The 22,651-nt window shown below is 44.8% G+C and overlaps 1 protein-coding gene across 5 annotated transcripts in view; it reads left to right on the forward strand.

Moving 5' to 3' along the window:
- Window positions 1-22,651, forward strand: part of RIMBP2 (RIMS binding protein 2) — a 146,380-nt gene that overhangs the window by 36,071 nt on the left and 87,658 nt on the right. For all 5 annotated transcript variants that reach the window (XM_072983591.2, XM_078381728.1, XM_078381725.1 and 2 more), the window contains one exon: window positions 8,310-8,450. In XM_072983591.2, coding sequence (XP_072839692.2) covers window positions 8,310-8,450 — 141 coding nt within the window. The remainder of the gene's footprint in view (window positions 1-8,309; window positions 8,451-22,651) is intronic.

Genomic DNA, 22,651 nt, shown 5'->3' on the forward strand with positions numbered 1-22,651 from the left:
AAGATATATATATATATATATATATATATATATATATATATATATATATATATATATATATATATATATATATATATATATATATATATATATTAAAAAGAACCCTACAGAGATGGATGCAGACGTTAGGCAGAATGGACATATGACTGACTGCATGTCAAATTGACATAGTGCAGAAATAGAACCATATCAACAAGCTCATGTTGTTCTTGTCCTTTAGATCTCTGCTTCCTCTTGCTTTCTACAGAAATAGATAAAGTTGCTTTTTTAGCTTACGTATCCCAGAATCCACAGCTAGTGTGACCCTGGCACTGCTGGTTGTGGGATTCTGGGTGTTGTAGTGTCTCCCTCCCCACCCCCAAGAGAGAAAGAGAGGAAATTTCCCATCTTTCGTTTTGTTCTTCTGCAGGACTGATACTTCCTTCTTCTGTCTGGCACATGGTATTCTGGCTCACGGGTTTAGGGCTTTGGCTGCAGAGCCAGAAGTTGGGAGTTCGATTCTCACCCCATTGTTCCTCTTGGGAGGAACAATGGGGTAGCCTTGGGCAAGCTGCACGGTCCCAGGGCACCCCCAGAAGAAAGGAACTGGAAGCCATTTTCCGGTATTCTCTACCTGGGAAACACTGGAAAGGACTGCCATCCGTCAGAATTGACTTGACAGCACATGATGATAATTTGTTAAGGGAGCGCACTCCGATCAAAAGGTTGCCGCTTTTATGTGGGATATTGAAAACGCATTGCATTCATTTACTCGGCAGCTGGGTGCCGTGCGCCATATCTTAATCAACTCCCTGCTGCGAAGCAAAGAAAATTTTAAAAAAATCTAACACACCTCTTGGCTGCACCGAGCTGTTGTTTTTGCTCCGCTGTTTTCTCCAGCCAGAAGAGGAAAGGTAGTTGCTTAGACATGGTATGTTCAGCGGGGCGGCAGCTTTCCTTCTCCTGCTCCCGGAGTGACCGCAGAATACTTTGCCAAATGTCAACAGAGCCACAAAGCATTAGAAACGCTCAAAGAAGGAGCATTTGCCTCCCGGCTGCTGTGGCCTCAGGACAAAAGCCCAGGAATTGACATCCCTGGGCTTGTCAGAGGAGACCGCTCCACCTTTGCTCTAGCACTTTCCTGGGATGCCGTGAAGGATGACCTGTTTTGTGGCCACTTGTGCACAGAACACGCAAAGGAAGCTTTCGTGAAAAAAAGGCTGCATCATCTTTTTTAAAAAAATCCTTCCCTCTTCCTCCTCTGCCTCTGATCTTCTCTGCCTGTCTTATCTTCCCTTCCTGACTCGCTGGAGTTTACTTAGTCTCTTGTCTGTGCCGTTCGCTCCCTCTCCCCCACACCTACCTTCCCTTAAGGCCTTCTTGGGGGGGGGGTCTTCAGATTTAAAATTTGCCCTTGCGAATTTGGATCTCATGGGGAAGTGGGGATCGATTGGCCACAGACAGAGAGTGAAAGCCGGTTGGCTTTGGAAAAGGTGCCACGTCTTCCAGGTGGGAGTCAGAGGTAGACAGCGGCATCCCATTGGGGACAAACCTCCTTCTTTGCCAGTCACGTTTTGGTCTGAGAGCTTTTCCCGGATGAAAGCAAAGCTGAGCTTCAGCTTTTTAGCCAGGTTTGTTTAAAAAAAAAGAAGAAGAGCTGTTTCTGTATAATATAACATTCTTCCTACGAGATTTATTCTTCTCCCATTTGAACCCATTTATTTGTTGGGTGGTAGGGTGAGCCCTACTGTGACACCTTGGGTGTCGGATATCGGGGTGGGTGGGTGGGAGCAAGCGGTCAGAGGAGACAGCTCTCGGCCACGTGGCCTGCCTTGCACCCCCTGGGCTAGCGACCAGCCTTCAAAACGGGGTTGACAATCTCTCTTGTTGTCACAGAGGAAGAGAGATGCCACCATCAGTGCCATTTTTCTACCATCTTTGTGCCATCTCAGTCTTTACCTCTTGAAATGAGAGGGATTTCATGCTGGTCCATAAGGAGAGGAATGTAGCTTTAGCGATAGAACACATGATTTTTTCCCCCCATCCCAGATCTGATTCCCTGCTTCTCCCTCTAAGAATATTAACAATTGCCTGCCGTCAAGTCAATTCCAACTCACAGCGACCCTTTCCAGGGTTTCCCAAGTAAAGAAAAGTCAGAAGGGGTTTCCCATTCCCTTCCTCTAGGGGGCAGCCTTGGGGCTGCACAGCTGGCCCAAGGCCACCCAGGCTGGCCCTTCTCCCGGTGGGGGAATCGAACTCCCAACCTGTGGCTCCACAGCAAGAGATCCAAACCACTGAATTATCCAGCCAGTTGCTTCTCCCTCTAGGGCTGGAAAAACCCTTCCTCGGAAGCCTGGAAATTCAGCTGGTAAAAATCAGAGTTGATGTTACAGATCTAGAGGGAAAAGGAGATGATATAAGGCAATTTCTGCCACACCTATATTCCAGTGTAGTTCATAGGAGATTCTATATCATTTGGGGCCAACGTTCCTTCGGAACTAGGTTGTTTCTTAACCTACCTGAGACACCATGGTGTATTTGAGAGGACTTTCTCTGTGCCCAGATATATATTGCCAGGCAGGAATGCAAGATCCAGGCAGCTCACTAGCAGTTCACAGAATCAATCAGCCTCTTTAAACATTCCTTTTGAGTACATCTGAGAACCCTTGAGGGGGTTACTCACTATCTTAAGACCCTCTTAAAGGGCACGATCAATGACACTCCCCACCTGTGGAGTAGAAAAGATCTGGCCGGGGTGGGGGGGTTCAAGGTAGCAAATGCTAGAATGCGGTGCTCCACCGGTACATCACGTCAGCTTGCTTCTGAATCTCAGCCCACACCAGCGGTGGGCTCTGATGTTCCAGAAAGAGAACTAGCAATCACCGAGTTTGGTTTGATAGAGATTTAGGAGTTGCCGACCTTTCCTGCTACCTCGTTAACCTGGATCGATGACTCCTATAATGGGAAGAAGTGTCAGCACACAAGGCAGAGCATCGGTCGCTCCTTCCAACCAGGGGTAAATCTGTAATTTTGCAATTGAAGCAGTCACCGGAGATAGCGGGGGTGGAGGGGAGCCCACGGAGGCATCAACAATATGATTTTTTTGGGGGGGTGGGTGGAAGATCGCAAGACAGGTTAGGTTTTCGCTCTGCGTGACATCCTGGGAAAGCGAATCGTCTGCCCCTCTCCATGGCATGTTGCCAAAGGAGTCACTACAAAATGCTATGCTTCATTGAGGGCATCGGGAAAAACAAATGAATTGCTTTCGAGTTCATTTTATCTTTCTCTTTTGATGTGTTCCTCGGCGCGAGATTGGGGTTGAGATCTGTCTTTCCCAAAGTCTCCCCGACAGTGGCATGTTTCCCACCGCCACCACAAGTGTGTTGTTGCTGCTTAATGTTTCTGTGGGTGGTTGAGGGACAGACGGGGCTCATACACCTCTGGGTTTTGGGGCCCAGAACAAATCGACAACACGACACCCACATTCACAAGCTACGGATGCATCTAGGCTGCTATTGTTGACACTAAAAATTCAGGCAGAATGATTTCTTGCCCCTACCTAGGTATGCCATGGATTAGGACTTCTGCTGAGAAGCATGATTGTCATAACATGCCTTCAAATTGTCTCCAGTTGTGCCTATCTTGATGACAATTCTGTGTGTGAGCAACCTCAAGAATTGCCCTATCCTCCCTAACCCTGCTCAGATCTTTTAAACTCAATCCTGTGGCTTCCTTTATGGCAGTGATTCCCAAAATTGGGTTCTCAACTGTTCTAAAACCTTCAGAAGCTTTCACCACTAGTTGTGCTGGCCAGGACTTCTGGGAGTTGCAATCCAAGAACACCAAGTTTGGGGACCATCTCATGCAATCTCCCCCCCCCCATGAACCCAGTACCTATACAGTACCATGATCTGTTCAATCCGAGTACCTGATGTTATGTGTTTTTCTGATGGATGGATTTTGTTAGCTTTATTCCCTCTCAGCTTTACGGTGGATATTTTATTAGCCAGAATCCTAATGCGTTACATAGACCAGTGTTAAGTGCAATGACATAAATTGCAACAGGGAGCCATTGCCGGTACTTCTCATCACGTGCCAAGTTGCTCAACGGGCATGAGATGTCTTCCTATGCGAGGAGCAACTATTTAACCTCCAGCAGTTCATCCCTGTTACTTATGCCCTTGGGCTTATGTCGGTGTATATTAGCAACAGGATTCAGGCCATTGTATCTTCTGGCTCCATTGGTGGGTCATTTTATCCCTTTGCAACACTTTTGGATCTCCTCCTGTGAGAAAGGTAGGGTGGTCAACAGCAGTTTGTCTTAACTTTTGACTCTCCAGATGTTTTGGAAGGTCAACTCCTAGGAGTATCAACCAGCATGGCTAGTGGGCAGGGATTCTGGCAGCGGATGCCCAAAACATCTGATGAGCAGCCAAAGGGTGAGACCTACTGGTCCAGAATACATACCTGTAGCCAGACAGGAAAATTTAATCTGTTTTCTTCGCTCCATAAGACGCACAGACTTTCCACCCCCCTGTTTTGTGGGGAAAAGGTGCGTCTTATGGTGCGAAAAATACGGTAATTTGTATCTTGTAAATCCAGCCATAAGCTCCCACTGTCGTTGGGATTCATGTCCCCAACTACCAGCTCTTTTTCTCTCTCTTTTTCCTTGATATGCATGAGAAACTCTAGGGCTAGTATTTCTTGAGAAGGTCCTGGCCCAGCAGCTCTGTGTTCGCATAGAAAGAAGGTTGAGTCAAAGGCTTGGAGTCTAGTACCCCTCTTTGTCTTCTAGGCATGTCGCTCACACTTTTGGGTGCCCGTTGGCTAGCATATTGGGTGGGGTCCTTGTTTAAGACCTCAGGTTGTTTCCCCAAGTGGGAACCATGGAGATTTTATTGCATCCCATTTAGCTCAAGAACGACTGATGAGTAGCCATTAAATTGGCCTGTTGAGTAGCTTTTTCCTAATGATCTCATTGATGGTTTCTGTTTGCAGGGGTGGTGCTGGGGACGGGTGGATCCTTTAAATACAAATTCCAATCGTTGGGCTAAATCTCATGGTTGGTAAGTCAGCCACAGTCCATAAATCCACACTTAAATGGATTCAGTGGCCCTGCTCTGGTTGGCAGTCCCAATTGGTTTTAGCCTTCTTTTTCATTTTTTTTTTTAAATAGCAAAATAGGGCAATTTATAAGAAGAGCTGGGCATGAAGGAAGATCCATAGGACAGTGGTGGGTGCTTTCCCTGGTTCCATCCTGGCATCGTGATGATTCTCACAGCATCTGAAGTTGCGTTCCGGCTTGCTGCCCACTCTGTTTCGTTCTGCGTGTTTTCGGCACAGGAGGAAAATTAATTTGAGCTTGCCGCGAAGACCTATTGAAATAACAGTGCTTCTAATCCCTGCCTCCCCTATTCCACTTCTAAAATATAAATCTGATTTATTATTATTTTTCCCTCCTGAGCTTCTCAAAATGGATTATGCAAGAGACCAGTATCATTTCCATGAGTCCATGTTCAGTTGTGTCTTAAATGTTCTGTGTGCTAGGCTAAGGAATCTGCAAAAAATTTTTTGTTCCTCCAGATACAACTGAACAGACAGGTACGGGTAAATGGACTCTCTCTCTGTGTGTTTTTTTTTGGGGGGGGTACATTTAGGAAAGCAGTACATTTGAAAGTTTAATTAGGGCTGAATGCCTCCTGAAGGTTGAATTACAGGCTTTATTCAAATGTTACAAAAGCATCTCGTGATGCATCTATGAATAAATGAACAACCTCACCTTTCTCAGTAAGGAGGTGGTTGATGGCAAAGCGCCCCCCCATCAAAACTATTATAGGGACTGCTAAAAAAAAACTGGCAACAGCATCCTAACTTAGGTTGGACGTTGAGGAAGAATCTCACCATCTCCTCCAGGTTTCTCTCGTTTGTCTGCTTTTATTTATTTTTCCGTGAGGGCTGCCACATCTCCGAGATGCCTATCCTGATAGCAGGTGGAATGGGTAAATATTTAGCCACCCCTTAGCTTTTTTTTTGTTTTCTCTGCCTATCTACGAATTGAGGAGCAGAACTGGAAGCTGAGGCTTGCAGTTCTGAGGGAGAGAGAGAAGGGTACCAGCGCAGCAGTTTTTCCATGCCAGGTGAAGGATGATAGGAAAAATGCAACATGACAGAAGTGTTGTTTGGGACCCAGCCAGAATGGCTAAGCGCCTTCGAGAGTTCGAGTGCTTTGCTGGAATCAGTTCATTTCTAGGGTAGATGATTACTCGGCTTTCTGGATGCCAAAACAATGACCTGGATTTCTTGCACTGTGATCGCCGGAGGTGGGGTGAGGTGTGTGTGTGTGTGTGGGGGGGGTGTAGGGGCCTGGGAGGCCTGCCCCCAGGCCACCGGGGGGGGGGCGGCTGGTTGCTGGAGGAATTTGCAGAGCAAACCGGCGTGATCGGTATCCCTTAGGCAAAAGGGCAGATCGGATGTAGCCATTCCTCTGTCCACCCCAATCAACTCCAATTCTCTGCTGATGGACAAGATCCAAAATAAATGGCCACTGTCCCATAAAGAGCCCATCCTTTTCAAGAAATCTTGTCTTTCAGAGATGGCCTGAACAGGGATCTGGAGTTCCCTCCGATTCCATTTCATTGCACGTCTCTGAAGTCCATGTGCCTTTTCAGAGCGTTGCAGAGTTGGAAGGGACCCCAAGGTACCATTGCCAGAGCTTTGAATTTTGTTTAAATTCCTCTCACTGTGCAGGGATTCACCGAGCAGAATAGCTTCGAGTTCCCTAGAGCAGTCCACCCCCTTTTTCTCATTCACTGATGGCTTTTGCTGTCGTCTGAATGAACTGCCATGTCTCTCTGGGAGACAAATCTCAAGATGAATGGCTTTGGAGGAAGAGAAAGTTTGTTTTTTTTGGGTGTCAGTTGGATTCAAACCCCACGGCCACCCATTCTCCAGGGCTAAGTGGATCATGAAAGGAGGTGGTGTTCCTGTTCTTCCAAACTGAATAATGGACCTGGGCTCATGCCCCTTCCTAGGTTTCTGGTATGCCAAGACTGAGCCCATTTGGGACCAGTCAGGAAGCGGAGCACCAGCATCGCAACTCCCAAGTCTTCTTGTTGCATAAGACTTGGTTACCAGCAGTACAAAACCTGGGTGGGGGCAACTCCCTTCAACACTTGCTTGTCCCGCTTTCTCTAACCTGTAAAAGCTCCACCTTGAGGACATACACAGAGATCTGTTCCTTGTTTTTTGGCCATGACAGTCCCAAGGAAGGGAACGTTCTTGCCCCGGTGACTCTGCCTGCATGCCTTCTTTTTCTGTAGTATGTTCTTCTTCCTTGACAAGAGTGACAAAATCTCTCTCATATTACTTAACAGTATTATGGCTTCTTCTGCTAATTAAAACGAAAGGGGAAAAGCTTACCGTTAGCACTGCAGTGTAGCTATCTTATCTTGTAAAAGCTAATTATGTGGCACGCCTGATTGCTTCCTACAGTCGTTTTTTGTTCGCTAAGAAGCCTTGCCAAGAGTCACACAAATCTGAGTCAAGTCTTGCCCTTGTTAAAAGAAAAATGTTCTAAATTTGTGAGATGTCCCGCTGGAGTAGAGATGTCTTTGGAAATGCGCGCGAACCCAAGTCGCCGCACAACGCTTACACCAATGCTCGTATGCTCCACATCAGGTGGAGTATGATTCCCATCATCCCCAGCCCACAAATGTATTTAGTCTTGAGTATCCAGGTGGCATTTCTCATAAATGGCTTCCTTATGGATTTTCTTCCAAGATTTCTGGCATTGCTTATTTGTAGTCATTTTATGTTTATATATAGCATATCCAGGTTCTGATCTATATATATTTACTACTATATTCCCAGACACATAACATTTAAAAGCATAACATCATCATCATCATCATCATCATCATCATCATCATCATCATCATCATCATCATCATCATCATCATCATCATCATATGCCATCAAGTTAGTTCTGACTCATGGGAACCCTTTTTTCAAGATTTTCCAGGTACTCAGAAGCGGTTCACCATTCCTTTCCTCTAGGGGGCGCCCTGGGACGGTGCCGCTGGCCCAAGGCTCCCCAGGCTGGTTCTTCTCCCAGGAGGCCCACAATGGGAGGAATTGAACTCCCAGCCTCTGGCTCTGCAACCAGATACTCAAACCACGGAGCTATCCAACCAGCTATGAAAAGCATAAATCCTCTTGTTGTGATGTCTTTTTGAGTATCCTGAAACGAATACACAATATTCAGGTTATGAAAAAGTAAATAAAAATAAAACTGACCTTTGAACTCCCTTCTCTCTGTCTGTCTGCCATAGTTTGGAGATGAGCTGCGGAAGTTACAAGCTGCCGTCCCGCAGAATAGCTTTGGTTGGCTCCATTTTCTAGACGAGAGAACCCAGGCTTTTCCATCTAATGTCACCTTACTAAGAGAAGAGAATCATCGATGCAGCTTTTTGGTAAGTCATCAGATTTAAATGTTATATTTTCCCCCCTCCAGATCTCCTCGGCTTACTTAGAGGCAAGTGCAGTTTTGCAGTAAAGGGGTAAATCGTCAGCAATCTTTGATGGGTTCTGCTTATTCTTTTCCTCTCCCCGCCAGACATGCGTATTCTTTATATATATATATATTAACGTTTCCACCAGAGGGCATGTAAAAGGGGGATGTTTAAAAGCTGCAAAGCTGTTTTATTGTGTGAAAGGGCACTAAATACGCTGCATGGCTTATCTGGAACTCATCCCAGATTTTCGACGAGGCTTTCCTTATCACCTCCAATTCAAAATATGACATCTGAATTTGAGATGTGATCAAGTCTTTGTCAACCAAGATGGAGTGTTCCAGCAAACTCTTCCATCTGTCACTTGAAGAATACTGCATAAAGTCTGAAGGGGGTTCAGACTTTAACTATTTCCTCGCACGGAATACGTTGTGGGTTATTTTCTCAGTCCTGAAGAAGCCAATGGAAACTTTGCAGCAAGATAAAAGCAGAGGTTTGGATTAAATCCTAGTGCAAGGATTTAATGCGCACTAACCTGTTTCCCAGTGTGGTGGAGTGGATAGAGTGATGGGCTGGGACTCTGGAGAACAGGGTTCAAATCCCCGCTCAGCCATGGAAACTCATTGGGGGTGTGGAACTGGTAAAGCCAGTCCTTAAATATCTTGCTTACCCTATTAGGGTCATTGTCAGTTCTGACGTGAGCATACACACAACCTGGCTTTATTGAACCTGCAAGCAATTCCAGTGTTTCTCCCCCCCCCCCGCTGTCCCATCAAGGGGTCCCATGTAATGATCTCCAGGTTATCTCATTTCTGCCTCTTACCTTCAGAGTTCCAATAGAGAATTATGGGATGGCCTTTGTTGTTGTTCTTATTGTTGTACATGACGAGTGGAGACAAAAAAAAAAAGGCACTCTAAGGGCAACCTGTAATATTTATTTATTTATTTATTTATTTATTTATTTATTGGACTTATATACCGCCCCATAGCGCTACAAGCACTCTCCGGGCGGTTTACAATTTTAATTATAAAGGCTACACATTGCCCCCCCAGCAAGCTGGGTACTCATTTTACCGACCTCGGAAGGATGGAAGGCTGAGTCAACCTTGATAGGTTTGTTGGGATACGTTTTTGGCCGTCTCTTAAAAAAAAACCCTGCACGGTAGGGACAAGTTTCCCATCTGTTCAGTTCAGAATGCTAGGGAAAGTCAGAAGTTTAGAGAGGTTGTGGCATTTAGAGACTGGAATCCTGTTGCACCACTCAGTGTGCAGAATGGTGATGATGTCATTGACAGCAGCCAACCACCAGGGATGGAAGGCAACTCCAGGGAGGTCGTGACTTCACTGCATCAGATAAGGATTGTGCATACCCTGAAACTATGTTTCATCAGCAGTGGTTAGCCCCTAGTGAGGAAGCCATCCCTGTTGTACACACGGAGCCACGCAACCCGATTTCAGTCCCGATTGTGGTCTAAAGCAGCAACAATGTACAAACTACGAAAGTGCTTATGTTGTAGATTGTAGTCTACATTCTAAGTCCCGAGTGCTGTGTTTCTGCCAGGAATGTTGGCAAATCTTTGGATCTGACCCAGGTCTTAAGTCTTCGGTGCTAAGTCCTGATTCCAAGTCCCCGTTAATAACAAGCCTTTTTCTCCAGGAAAAAAAGGGAGGGGTGGGTGGGGTCCGAGTCATGGAAAGAAGATGTGATTTTTTCTAAGCCTTTCTCTCCTACCTCTGTATTCCAAGGGTTTGGCATTTCAGTGAGGCCAACTTCATGGATGTAAGAACGGTGGTGAAATACAGTATAGATCTAATCACATCAATAAGATGAGCTGAAAACCCTGTTGGGCGTTTAAAGAAGGGATGTATAAAAGCATCTTAGCAAGAAATGCAAGGAAGTGAAAGCCAAGCAGGAGTTTCCCTGGAAGGAATTTTTTTTTGTTAGTCTGCTTCCAGAAAAAGAAATATATACATATATATCTTTCTAAATTCAGCTGATCTGCCTAACCTCCAAAGGCGGTTCGGTTTTCGAAGGAGAGGTCCTGAAAATAGCCTTTCTATTCCGGCAGGCTTTTTAAAACAACTAATTGGCCGTTGAAGAAAGGCTTTTCAACCGATCGGCGCCGAGCTTTTTAAGATAGGCCTTCTGAACTTGTGCCTTAATTTTTGGCCCAGTTTGAAGGCCCTGTTTGGAGACGATCAAACGGAATCGCACGTTTCCGCCTGTACCTGTTTTACACGTGTTGTAAACTGTCTCGCGCACCAGTTCTGGAAGAAGAACGGGATTTTAAATGAGCAAAAAAATGCAAACACCCGATTCCCAGTTCTGCTTTGCAGCCCACAAGCTGTATGCTGAGCAGTCATCTTTTCTCTTGCTTGCGCTGCTCCAAGTAAAGAAGGAAGCTGAATGGATGCATATTAAACAAGCTAACAAGCCAGCCTTGAAATCAAATTCAGCAGTTTCCCGAGCTCCAGATGCAGCCCTGGATTCTGTTCAATATGAATAGCTCGGCTCTTTTCTATCAACTTCTGCTCCCACCTCCCCCCCCACCCTTCCCTTTGCTGCTATTTCTGCTTCTGCTATTTCCTTTTGATAGAACCTTGGCAAATAACGCTCTTAGCTTGATGTACGAGGAGAGGAACACAATTAAGTTGAAGGGGAATTATCGTGCAGCCGCGAACCCTCAGTAGAACGAGTTGACTTTGCTGAAATTTTGCATGGTCAATTTTTCCTGCAATGTGAAATACAGTCCGACGCCAGGGGAATGAGGGTTGCCGTGTGCAATAGTAATGCTTAAAGAAGCCTGGAACGTGCTGGAGATAATAGAGTCCTGGGATCTCACCGCTAGGCTTGTTTCCATAGGGCTGTTACGTTATCAAAAGTCTAGTGGCAGGTTATTGCTGTAGGGGAAAGGGGGTATTTTGCTTTTTTCAGAGAATAAACAGAGGAAAGTGATTCAGGACTGGACAAAGAAGGGTTGAATGCTTCTATCCGTCTTAAATAAAATCTGAGCTGCTTTGAAGAACTTCTGCTGTGGGGCTGATTTCTTGTAAAATACTGCTGTTGCATTTTGCAATTTCATCTTGTGCAGTGGTTCCCATCTGCTGGGTCCCTAGGAGTTCTTGGATGACCACTGCCAGAGTTACTGACCAACATAGCTAGGGCCGAAGTCTTCTGGGAGTTTTAGCCCAAGAACATCTGGGGACTTAAGGGTGGAAACCACTGGAAAGCGCATGGTGTTTTCCTGAAGCAGAAGGCTGACTTAGGAAATCAGAACGTGTAAGTAAGGGCTGAGATCTTCTTTCTCGTGTGAAGAAGTTAGGGCTGGATCATTTTGTGGGCCAAGGTGAAGAGCAAGGTGGCACCTTTTCCCCACCACCACCACCACGTGCAGAATACAGATGTAAATCTCCCCTCATCTGGTCTCGTAACCGAGGATGAGAAACTGCGGCCTGCCCCTCCTTGCCAATAAGAACAGCAAGGTGTTGTCACACCCTTAAAACTCTTGCATTCTCTGGGGTGAGAACCATGTTTTTCACATTTGTGCACATTGCTTCCAACTAGGACAACTGTCAGTTTGTTTAGTGGGCTTTTAAGAATCTGAAGCAGTAGATAGGTTGTTTGCATCTTTCTTAACAAACAGCTGGTCCTATCCTTACTATGTGTGTGTATGCTCTGTTTCTCAAGGGGAAAGGACCCCTGGTGTTTTGTATTTTTGTTGTTGTTGTTTTGAAATTAATGTTGTCAAAATACAGGGACCTTAATGGCTCTACCCACCCTAGAGACACAGAACTCCCATTTTCTGTCCCTGCAGCCAAATACGTAAACCACTGAGCTATCCAGCCAGCTAGAATTAGACAGCATTAGATAGTTGACATAATTTCCAGTTTTGCACAGTGGAAGCAGAATCAAGAGAGAGTTTCTTCTGCAGAATAACCTTCCTTCTTATTGGTACTACAGTGGGGTCTTGACTTGAGAACTTAATCCGTATTGGAAGGCGGTTCTCAAGTCAAAAAGTTCTCAGGTCAAATCTGCATTTCCCATAGGAATGCATTGAAAACCATTTGATTCGTATCTGCTCTTTTCCGTCCATAGAAACTAATGGGAAGCTGCTATTCCGCCTACGACCACTAGAGGGGAATATTTTGTTTCTTTTTTTCTTAGGTCAAGAAAGGTTCAGGGAAGGCAGGGAAAATACAGTCCAGGCAGTACCAGGCAGTCCGAAGACTGTCTCCCAATCCACTCTCTAAACGCTGGGAGGCGTGAGGAAGCAGACAGGCACGCTTTTCACTGGCCAACAGTTAACTGAAAGTTCACTTTTTGCACTTTTCCTGCCTCCCACGTGGGGTTTTTTTCAGTTCTTAATTCAAATCTAAGTACTTAAGTCAAGTCAATATTTTCCTATGAGAACAGTTCTTAAGTCAAAATGTTCTTAACTCAAGCCGTTCTTAAGTCAAGACCCCACTGTATATGTCGATACTCTTTTCTTTCAAATGCCGGGAAGAGGGTCTGTAATTCCAGAGTTAGGTAAGACAGGTACGTTGTCCCAAGAGAGGATTCTGTTTCAGTGTTGTCTGGCTGGTTGTACATATACAGATCAACATCTTACAGACTGCCAATCCATACCTTATTGCAGGATCCCCAAAGGAACTTGTACGGGTAAAACAGAATTGAAAATGAAGTCTGTGCCTATTTACTTTTTAAGTGGGATTTATCTCACTGGATAGAAGTCAATCCACGCTGGATCAGATGTAGAATCAATCTGGCCCAGCATTCTGTTTCTAGCGATGGCTGGCCTCGTGGGATCCCACACGCTGGGGATGAAGACATGAGCCTGCCAGTAATTATTCAGTGGCATATGACTTTCAGAGATGCAAGTATCATCATGGTCAGTCCATTTTTAGGTTTTAAACAGTGCCCGTTACAATTATAGCTCCAATTAGCACCTAGGGCCAGTTACCACGCCAGTTCTTTTTAAAGAAATGCTTCTGCCTTCTGCTTTTCAAAAGAAACTAGGATTGTTGTTTGTTTTATAGTTACTTAAAAGGGTACGTCTGAATGCATTAGCCTTAGGTGCAACACAACCCTGAAGCCACTCTTCCATTTATTTATTATTTTATTATTTTTCTTTTATTTTCAAGCCACCTTTCTTCCGATCAGGGGACCCAAGGCGACTCACAATCTTAAAAAGAAAGAATTAAAAACACTGTAATTGAAACATTTAAAAAAAACAATTTAATGATACGTGAATTGAAACGTAATTGGATTATTAAAAGCGAGTAAACATTAAAAACCAGGCTGCTGTTCCAGAACGAAAAGCATGCCTCTTGCTGTGGAATAACTTGAATTTTTTTTAAAAAAAAAAAAATTAACTTCTGGCTTCAATGAAGTGCAGAAAAAAGAATAGCTTGTTTTGAAGGTCTATGTCAGAAGGTCTACAAACTCCAGTCCCCCTTTTCCTGGGGCCTTTTTTTGTTTTGACTGATCTTCAGAGGTGAGCGATGGTGCCGTATCATGATAAGGAACAGGGCTGAGCCATCAAGGCAGGGAAAACATCCTCTTTCTCCTCAGCCGGTAAGCATACAACATGCATAGATCGGTGCCTGGCCTTCGTAGCACTTACCTGTTGAGTTACTAGGCAACCGTGCCATTTATTCGTAGCTCCAGCTGTCGGGGAAATGGCTCACTAATCTAAATGCAAACAGAATCGCGGTGGGTTTGCAACAGATGCTGACAAAAGGACCCACTAATGTGTGTGTAAATGTCACATCCTTTGCCTCGGAGTAGCCTGGTCGCAGCCATTCTGTCCCTGAGCCAGGACTGGGCCAGGGACGAGGCAGAGAAGCAAGATGTTGTCAGACAGTAAGGTTTGGGGAGGTGGGACGAGTGACAGCCGAGCTATGCCACTGGCCCGGTAACTCTTTTAAGCAGGGCCAGCACAAAACTTGCAGGTGGAGGAGTCTGCCCTATTGTTGTTTAGTCGTTAAGTCATGTCCGACTCTTCGTGACCCCATGGACCAGAGCATGCCAGGCCCTCCTGTCTTCCACTGCCTCCCAGAGTTGGGTCAAAGTCATGTTGGTCGCTTCAATGACCCTGTCCAGCCATCTTGTCCTCTGTCGTCCCCTTCTCCTCTTGCCCTCACACTTTCCCAACATCAGGGTCTTTTCCAGGGAGTCTTCTCTTCTCATGAGATGGCCAAAGTATTGGAGTCTCAGCTTCAGGATCTCTCCTTCCAGTTAACACTCAGGGTTGATTTCTTCAAAATGGATAGGTTTGTTCTCTTTGCAGTCCAGGGAACTCTCAAGAGCCTCCTCCAGCACCACAGTTCAAAAGCATCAATTCTTCGGCAGTCAGCTTTCTTGATGGTCCAGCTCTCACTTCCATATATCGCTACTGGAAAAACCATAGCTTTCACTATGCGGACCTTTGTCGGCAAGGTGATGTCTCTGCTTTCGAAGATGTTCTACAGGGGCCAATTAAAGATTCAACGTCCATAATAGTTGGCTGTATTGCACAGGATAGGATGAGGGTTTCACCTTGGCTTATGTGGCAAATGATCATAGCTTGGTTATGCCTTGAAGATTCTGGACTGAGAAAGCAGAACTCTGTCCTCTTTTCCTCTTTGAATCCAGGACTTTTCTTGTTTCTACCTCTTCTCCTTTGTCATCTAAGGCAGTGGTTCCCAACCTTGGGTCCCCAAATGTTCTTGGACTACAACTCCCAGAAACCTTCACCCCTAGCAATGCTGGCCAGGATCTCTGGAAGTTGCAGTCCAAGAACGTCTGGGGACCCAAGGTTGGGAACCACTGTTCTAAGAGGTAAGCATAACATTGCCCCTCTGGGGTAGGAATAGGTGACTGTGGTTTTATGTATCTTATTGGATTCCACTTCACATTCTCTCTAGCCAGCATACCTAGTGCTGAAGGATATTTGGAGTTGGGTTCCAAGCGCTGGACGGCCATAGTTGCCCAGTCTTGGGCTAGAGATATTCTGTTCTGTTCTTAATTTTCTGGCAGCGAGCAGATCGTGTTGTGAAGAGACACTTGATTACGGAATTCCAGCAGGGCTTGGCACTGATACTAAAGATGTCCAATATCTTAAAAAAAAATGCCAACCCGAAAAGAAGAAGGTCGTTGTCTTTGTGAATCAGGGGCTTTTTAATGGTGGCACCACAGTGCTCTTCCCTTTCCAACCTCACTTCTAAAATAACAGGTGGAGCAAAACAGAAGCAAAAAATGGGGAAAGTGGGGGAAATGATTCTGCTGCCCAAGAGTTCCCCCCATCCCATTTAGCTCCTGCCTTCTGTGCAATTAAGATTTTTCTCCCAAGGAAACCATCTGGTCTTAAAGTTCATGGACACTTGCGTTTGTGCTTAATCGAGCCCAATCTTGGCTTCTGTGAAATATTATACAGTAACAGATGCGTTCTTTGTTTACTCCAGCACATAATGGTAAATATTGGCTCTGTTCAGTGATTTGTATTCAAACAAATCCCAGATACGATCAACCTGGAAGCAGGTTTCTTTTGGAAAAGCTTTCCAAAGCAGCTCTGCAAATTATCGGAGAACGGGTTTGAAGGATACTGCAAAATCTTGACTAATCGTGTGTGTTTCAGCCGGCTCTTCTTTTTGCAGGAGCGAGGGATGAGCAGAAATAGATGTTGAAATGACTAGATAAAAGGGGCGATCGTCTCTCTCCCCCTCATAAAGGATGGGGGACGGTCTTAAATGTACCTTCCATCTTATCAGATGTTTACACAGAGACCCTGTCTCACACAAGACATTCTCTCTGTGTGACAAAAGGGTTCTCTCCCTCGGCTGCAGCCGCCCACCCATACCCAGACAAGCGTGGTTTCTCACTTTCCTCAGCATGTACGCATGCAACCCGCTTTACTTAGAAAATCTAGTCTCTATAGAGAGACCTTGGCTTTCACCCCAGCTCTTCAGGAACTCATTTGCTTTCAGGAAACATTTTAAAAAGAAACCTTGATTTTTCTTATTCCTCTTTAGTGTTGCTATGACAATGGCTGAGTTGTTTTGCATTTGTTGGCTAATTTCAGAAAAAAAGGGAAGTTGTTGTTTCTTTTCCTAATGCTTCTCTTAGCAATGGTTGTGAATAAGGTCTATTATTGTCCTTATTGTTCTTCCCATCCTCGTCCTCCTCCTTAAGAACAGTCACCTGTCTCCATTTGGATTATTATCACAATAGGGTTCTAAAAATGTTCCAGTTCTTCTTTCCAAATCTTCCACACTGTTGTTCTTCTGCTGTGACATGATTGGGATAATAGTGTTATTGGTTTTTTGGAAGTTTTCACTGGATATTCTTTACTTAAATGTTACTAGCATGACGCTATAGCTTGCACATGGTCACTGACCTGGACAGCTTTAAAGAAGGAGGGGATTAGGCAAATGTATACAGGAGAAGGCGGTCGACCATGACTAGCAAGATGGCTAGATACCTCATTGAGCTTCAAAGGCAGTGTATCTCTGAATACCAACTTCTGGGGAGTGGAACTAAGAGGGTGCTGGGGCCATGGAGTCCACCTTATGGCTTTCCCAGAAGCATCTGGTTGGCTGTTGGGTAAACAGAATATAGCACTAGATAGGACTTTCATCTCATTGATCTTCTTGACTCTTAAGCCATAAGAACCAAATATAGCAGCTTCATGAACTGCATCCTATTCTTCACGTTTCTCAGTAAATGGGGTTAGCAGAAGGGATGTGCCTACCACTTCCTCATAGAATGTAATGAAGGTATTGGTGACTTCAACTGATCTGTCCAGGGTCCTGAAACAGTTGCCCCATTCATTTTCACAATACATGAATTCATGAATGGTGTAAGTTAGGACTCTACACCAGGGGTTTTCAACCTTGGGTACCCACATGTTCTTGGCCTACAACTCCCAGAAATCCTGGCCAGCACAGCTAGTGATTATAGGTTTCTGGTAGTTGCAATCCATGAATATCTGGGGACCCAAGGCTGGGAACCACTTCTCTACAAGGTTCTCCACAGCCCAACCTGGAGGCTAGTTCTGGGCTTCTGAATTCATCCTGATTCAATCTGGGACGATGCATGCCCATGCTGTTGATTTTGTGCCCGAGATCCAAGATCCAAGGCTCCTAATGGCTTGCACTGGGAAAACAAAACAGCTATAACATTTTTTAAATTTTTTCCAGTTTTGAAGTATTTGAAATTTTGTAAGCATGAGAGACCCTACAGAGGGGAGTCAATCTTCAAAATGTCAGATAGCTTGCTTCAGTTAATAATGTTATATTAAAAATATTAGGTAAAGGTTCACTAAAACATTTCTCTCTATATTTGCATGACAAGCATTTGATTGTGGGATGGAGAAACACGGACATCCAGATCATTCAGAACTTTAGCTTTCACTCAGCACAGGTAGCCATGTGGTCATGTTTCCCATTCCTGGTTTAACATAAGAAGTGTACACCAGTTAAGACAATCTGCACTAGTGTGAAGCCTGGACTGTGGTCTAGGGGTTCTCAAACTTGGGTCTCCAGATGTTCTTGGACTGCAATTCCAAGAAGTCTTGGCCAGCAGAGCAAGTGGTGAAGGCTTCTGGGAATTGCAGTCCAAGAACTTCTGGAGACCCCAGTTTGAGAACCAGCAGCCCAGCCATTCTCAACGGGGGCTTCACACACCACCCTATCAGATTCGTTATGTGACTCATACAATTCTGGTTCAACCAATATTTCTTTCATATTGCGTTTATGGCTGTGGCCAAAAAAAGGTTGGGAATGGCTGGTCTAGCTGTGGTCGTTTTGATGCAACAATCCTGTTATACAATGGTTTATTGAGCTGTCTTGCTGTTAATATACAGTGCACGGTAATATAAATATGTATAAAATGTTGCCCAGGTTCCATTTGCTCTGCTTAAATAATCAACCCTTCTCCTTGCATTATTAAATTTACCCCTTGCGTAATCAGGTCAGAACATATCACACCCTGTCTAGAATGTGGATGAGAGAAAGAGAGGGAGAGACACACGGAGAGAATTAGATTAAATTATTAGAAAAATTTAATTGCACGTATTTATTCTGGGTTGCATCTGCTGTTTGGGCTGCTTGCTGAGTTGCAGAATGGTAATTCGTTCAAAGGTTAACAGCAGCAATTCGCAATGGGTATCTCTTTCCTCTTGCTCCTTTTGGTGGAAGGATGGAAGGATGGCTAGCTAGATGTAGGGAGGGAGGGAGAGAAAGAGAGGGAGAGTGATAAATAGATAGATAAGGTGTGTGTAGTGTGTGTAACAAAAGCAAAGTGAATTAAGCTAGTTGTCCGTGTGTCTGTCTTATACGGTCTTGGATTGATTCTTGTTTTTCTTCTCTCTCTCTCTCTCTCTCACACACACACACACACACAGAGAGAGAGAGAGAGAGAGAGAGAGAGAGAGGGGCTCTTACACTTTATTTCTTGTGGACTCTGAGAATCCAAGTTTCTTAACAAGTCATAAGAGTCGGGGCAAGAAAGCTCCGTAACCTTCGGGGGCTCCACTACAACCTCCAGAGGGAACAGAAAGAAATCAGAAAGCATGGAAATGTCTGGGAAGCCAAGACATTTTTAAAAAAAGAAAAGAGGTGTGGATAGAATTTGTCATTAAAGCCTGATGCAGAGGAGAACCTAAGTACCTCCATGGAGGTTCAAAAGGTGTGATCAGGTGTAAGGAAATAAAGGCGTCACAAAGTCAGGGGTGACATGGCATGGCCAAGGCAGAGCAACCAAGGGGATGTAGACACTGCTGATGTGGTCAGGCTAACCCCTCCACACTGGAAATGAATACCTGGAAAGGATACCTGGATGGGCTTGCAAAGAGTCCCCCCCCCTCCCGGAATGTGCAGAGGAGTATCCAACAGGCGGAACCCATTCTATACAGTTCCCAATGGATAATGAGATGTTGTGTCCCTGTGCAAGGGGTTTGATTCATTCTCTTCCCAAACATTTTTTTTTTTTGCCAGTACATTCCCTGCCCACGCCAATTGAGTCTTCACATTCTTTTTCCTCGGCCATATGCTGTGTTCATTTCCTCTGCAGCTGCATGTGCAATGCTTGTTTTAAAAGCAGTAAGGGTGTTTGTTCATTTGCTTAAAAATTCCAAGAATAGACTCAACCAGTGTTCCCAAAAAAAAGGTATGAAGCCTCCTTGATACCAGGGGCAAACTGTTTTGTTTATCTTGCATTATATTCTCCATTCCTGATGGGCAGAAGCTCCCTGCAGTCCTGGCGGAGAGGCTTTTCCCATCTTGTGACATATTATTCTTTAAAAGACAACCACTTTCGCAGAGTTTTGAATTTTGGTTAAATTCTTCTGGCTGTGCAGGAGAATCCATAGAGCTGAATTAGCTTCAAGTCCCCCAAAGTAAATCACCCCCCTTTTTTTTTCATTAACTGGCATTTCTCTCCATAACGGACTCTGAAACAGTGGTAAGAAGAAAGAATAAAAAACGTTTCTTTACTTACCATTGAACAAATCCACAACAGAACTAACACACATGACTGCTTCTCAGCCACAGGCCTCAACAGAGTAACTGACTGCCAATAGACTGTAGAGACGGGCAAAGACACTGAGCAGAGAGGTATGGCTCTCTTTTAATTCAGCGGCACAGAAGAAATGATTGGTTAGTGCTGGATAGATTGACAGTCACGCTAGCCCAGAAAGAACCCTCCCAGCCACACCTACTAAAGGTGGCATGCGAGGTTGCAAACACTCCTGCAATGGGAGATGTTATAATGATAGGCCTAATCTAGATGTTCCATTTTCTTTTTGTAACAAATGCTTTATTGGTTATATCTTAAAGAGTGTGAATCTCAGTAGTCTTCCTGTCTCGTTTGAACCTATTTTCACAAGATGGGATATTACTCTATTCCTTATCCCCCTTTGTTTTGGATCAAGCAGTCAGTCAGTGACATGTTCCTGTCACTGCTGAGATGCAAAAGAAGTTGTGTGATTAATGCATTTAAAAGTTTTTTGGGGGGCCTCTTGGCTGCTTAAATAAATTTGCATTAATGGCAAGATCAAACTCTTCACACAATCCTCTCTGGGTAAGCCAAAGCTAAAAATATATCGCTTAGAATTCTGACTGCTTTTTTTCTCTCTTCTTTTTAATTTCAAAATGTCATTTAGGAAGGAAGTGGTAGAGACTAAGGGGAAAATGTCAGTGCATGATTATGATTTTAAGTTTTTAAAACCCCAAGCAAGGGGTGTCATGATAAATGTAGAAGAGTAGGTGGAAAAGTTTTAAATTTGAAATAAGGCAACTGCAGCAAAAGTAATGCATGCATACATACCCTGAGAGAGAGAGGCGACAGAAATAGATGTCCCTTGAGTTCTCAACACCACTAAGTGGCAAAAAGAAGGAGTTGTTTGCAGGAGAACGTTCTGAAAATTCATCTGTCACAATCTTCTTTTCTACATTTCAATACATAAGGGCAAGTATTCTCAAAAGTAAAACCCTGAAGCCTTAAAATATTTTGCAGAGAGAAGATAATTAATAATAATTGTGTGCCGACAAGTCAGTTCTGACTTTCTCTATCTCAATTCTTTTTCTCTATGTAGAAAGCCTTTTTTTTTCTCCCCAGGGCTTTCTAGGTAGAGAATCCTCATAAGTGGTTTCCCCTCCCCTTCCTCTAGGGGGCACCCTGGGATTATACAGCTTGCCCAAGGCTACCCAGGCTGGCTTTTTTTCTATAGTAGGGAATTGAACTCTGAGCCTCTGGCTCAGTAACCCAGTACCAACTCACTGAACTATCCAAAGTGAAGACAGAAACACATCGTACCACCGTTTTCTCCAATGGACATGAATCAAAGATTTCTTCTTAAATCAATGTGATTGCCACCTCTGATTCTGGGGAGCCGTACGGCCATGCCTCTCCATACTTGCACATCCTCTATCGTAATTAAACAGCTGACTTTTCCTTTTGGATTTCACAGTTGAGGGCTAAGCCCGTCCGTAGGCCTTACCAAGGCACTCGTTCTCCGAGGCCCCATAACAACACACACACAAGGCATGTCCCCAAACACAAGCAGCTCTGCCACTCCACAGCCACCACCCCTCGTAATGGTTTCCATTTCTTCCACGAGCAGATCCTTAGTCAAGTGAGTACTTGGAACCTTAATATTCCTAGAAAGTTTGTGCCACTCCCGATGGCTAACTTTGGCATATCAATGAAGTCTATGGGCCCATCGTTGTTGTTGTTTAGTCATTTAGTCGTGTCCGACTCTTCGTGACCCCATGGACCAGGGCACGCCAGGCCGTCCTGTCTTCCACTGCCTCCCGGAGTTGTGTCAAATTCGTTCTGGTAGCTTCGATGACACTGTCCATCCATCTCGTCCTCTGTCGTCCCCTTCTCCTCTTGCCTCCACACTTTCCCAACATCAGGGTCTTTTCCAGGGAGTCTTCTCTTCTCATGAGATGGCCAAAGTCTTGGAGCCTCAACTTCAGGAACTATCCTTCCAGGGAGCACTCAGGGTTGGGTAATTGGGCGTGTGCTCAAACCATTCCTCCCCATTGAGACAGTTGCAGCTAAGTTCAAAGGGTCATGGAAGGTGGAGGGGGGAGGCATGTGATTTATGATTCTTACTCGTTGAAAGGTACTAATACCCTGGACGCCAGGGATCCATGGCTCTCCTATATTCCTGGCTAGAAGAATGGTTCCCAAATTTCTTGGACTCCCAGAAACCTTCATCACGAGCTGCGCCTGGCCAGGATATCTGGGAGTTGCAGTCCAAGAAGAGGTTTGAGAACCACTGAGCTAGGGTGACTCATCCTTGTCCAGAACAGGCTTAGTTGAAGGGTTCTAACCTGGATGTCTGTGTTTTTTTTCCAGCTGGGGAGGGGGAAAGGGGTGTGTTGGACTAGGACAGAGAGAAATGTAGAATACAACAAAGGCCCCTATAGCTGCAGCAAGAGAACGTCCCAGGGGCTCATAACTATGTCCAGAACTGGAAAATGTTCGGGTTCTGTTTTATTGAACTACCGCTCCCAGGATTCCACAGTCAGTATGGCCAGATCACATGACTAGTATCTGATAGTGGATACCAAAGGTGGCTTGTTGGCTAACGGCAATCCACCGCAGCAATTTGTGCCATTCCATTTGCACCGGCAAAACTAACCAACAGAATTGTGCCTTGTTGTGTTTTTCAAAT

This window comes from Pogona vitticeps, chromosome 14 (assembly GCF_051106095.1).
Source record: "Pogona vitticeps strain Pit_001003342236 chromosome 14, PviZW2.1, whole genome shotgun sequence".
NCBI lineage: Eukaryota > Metazoa > Chordata > Lepidosauria > Squamata > Agamidae > Pogona > Pogona vitticeps.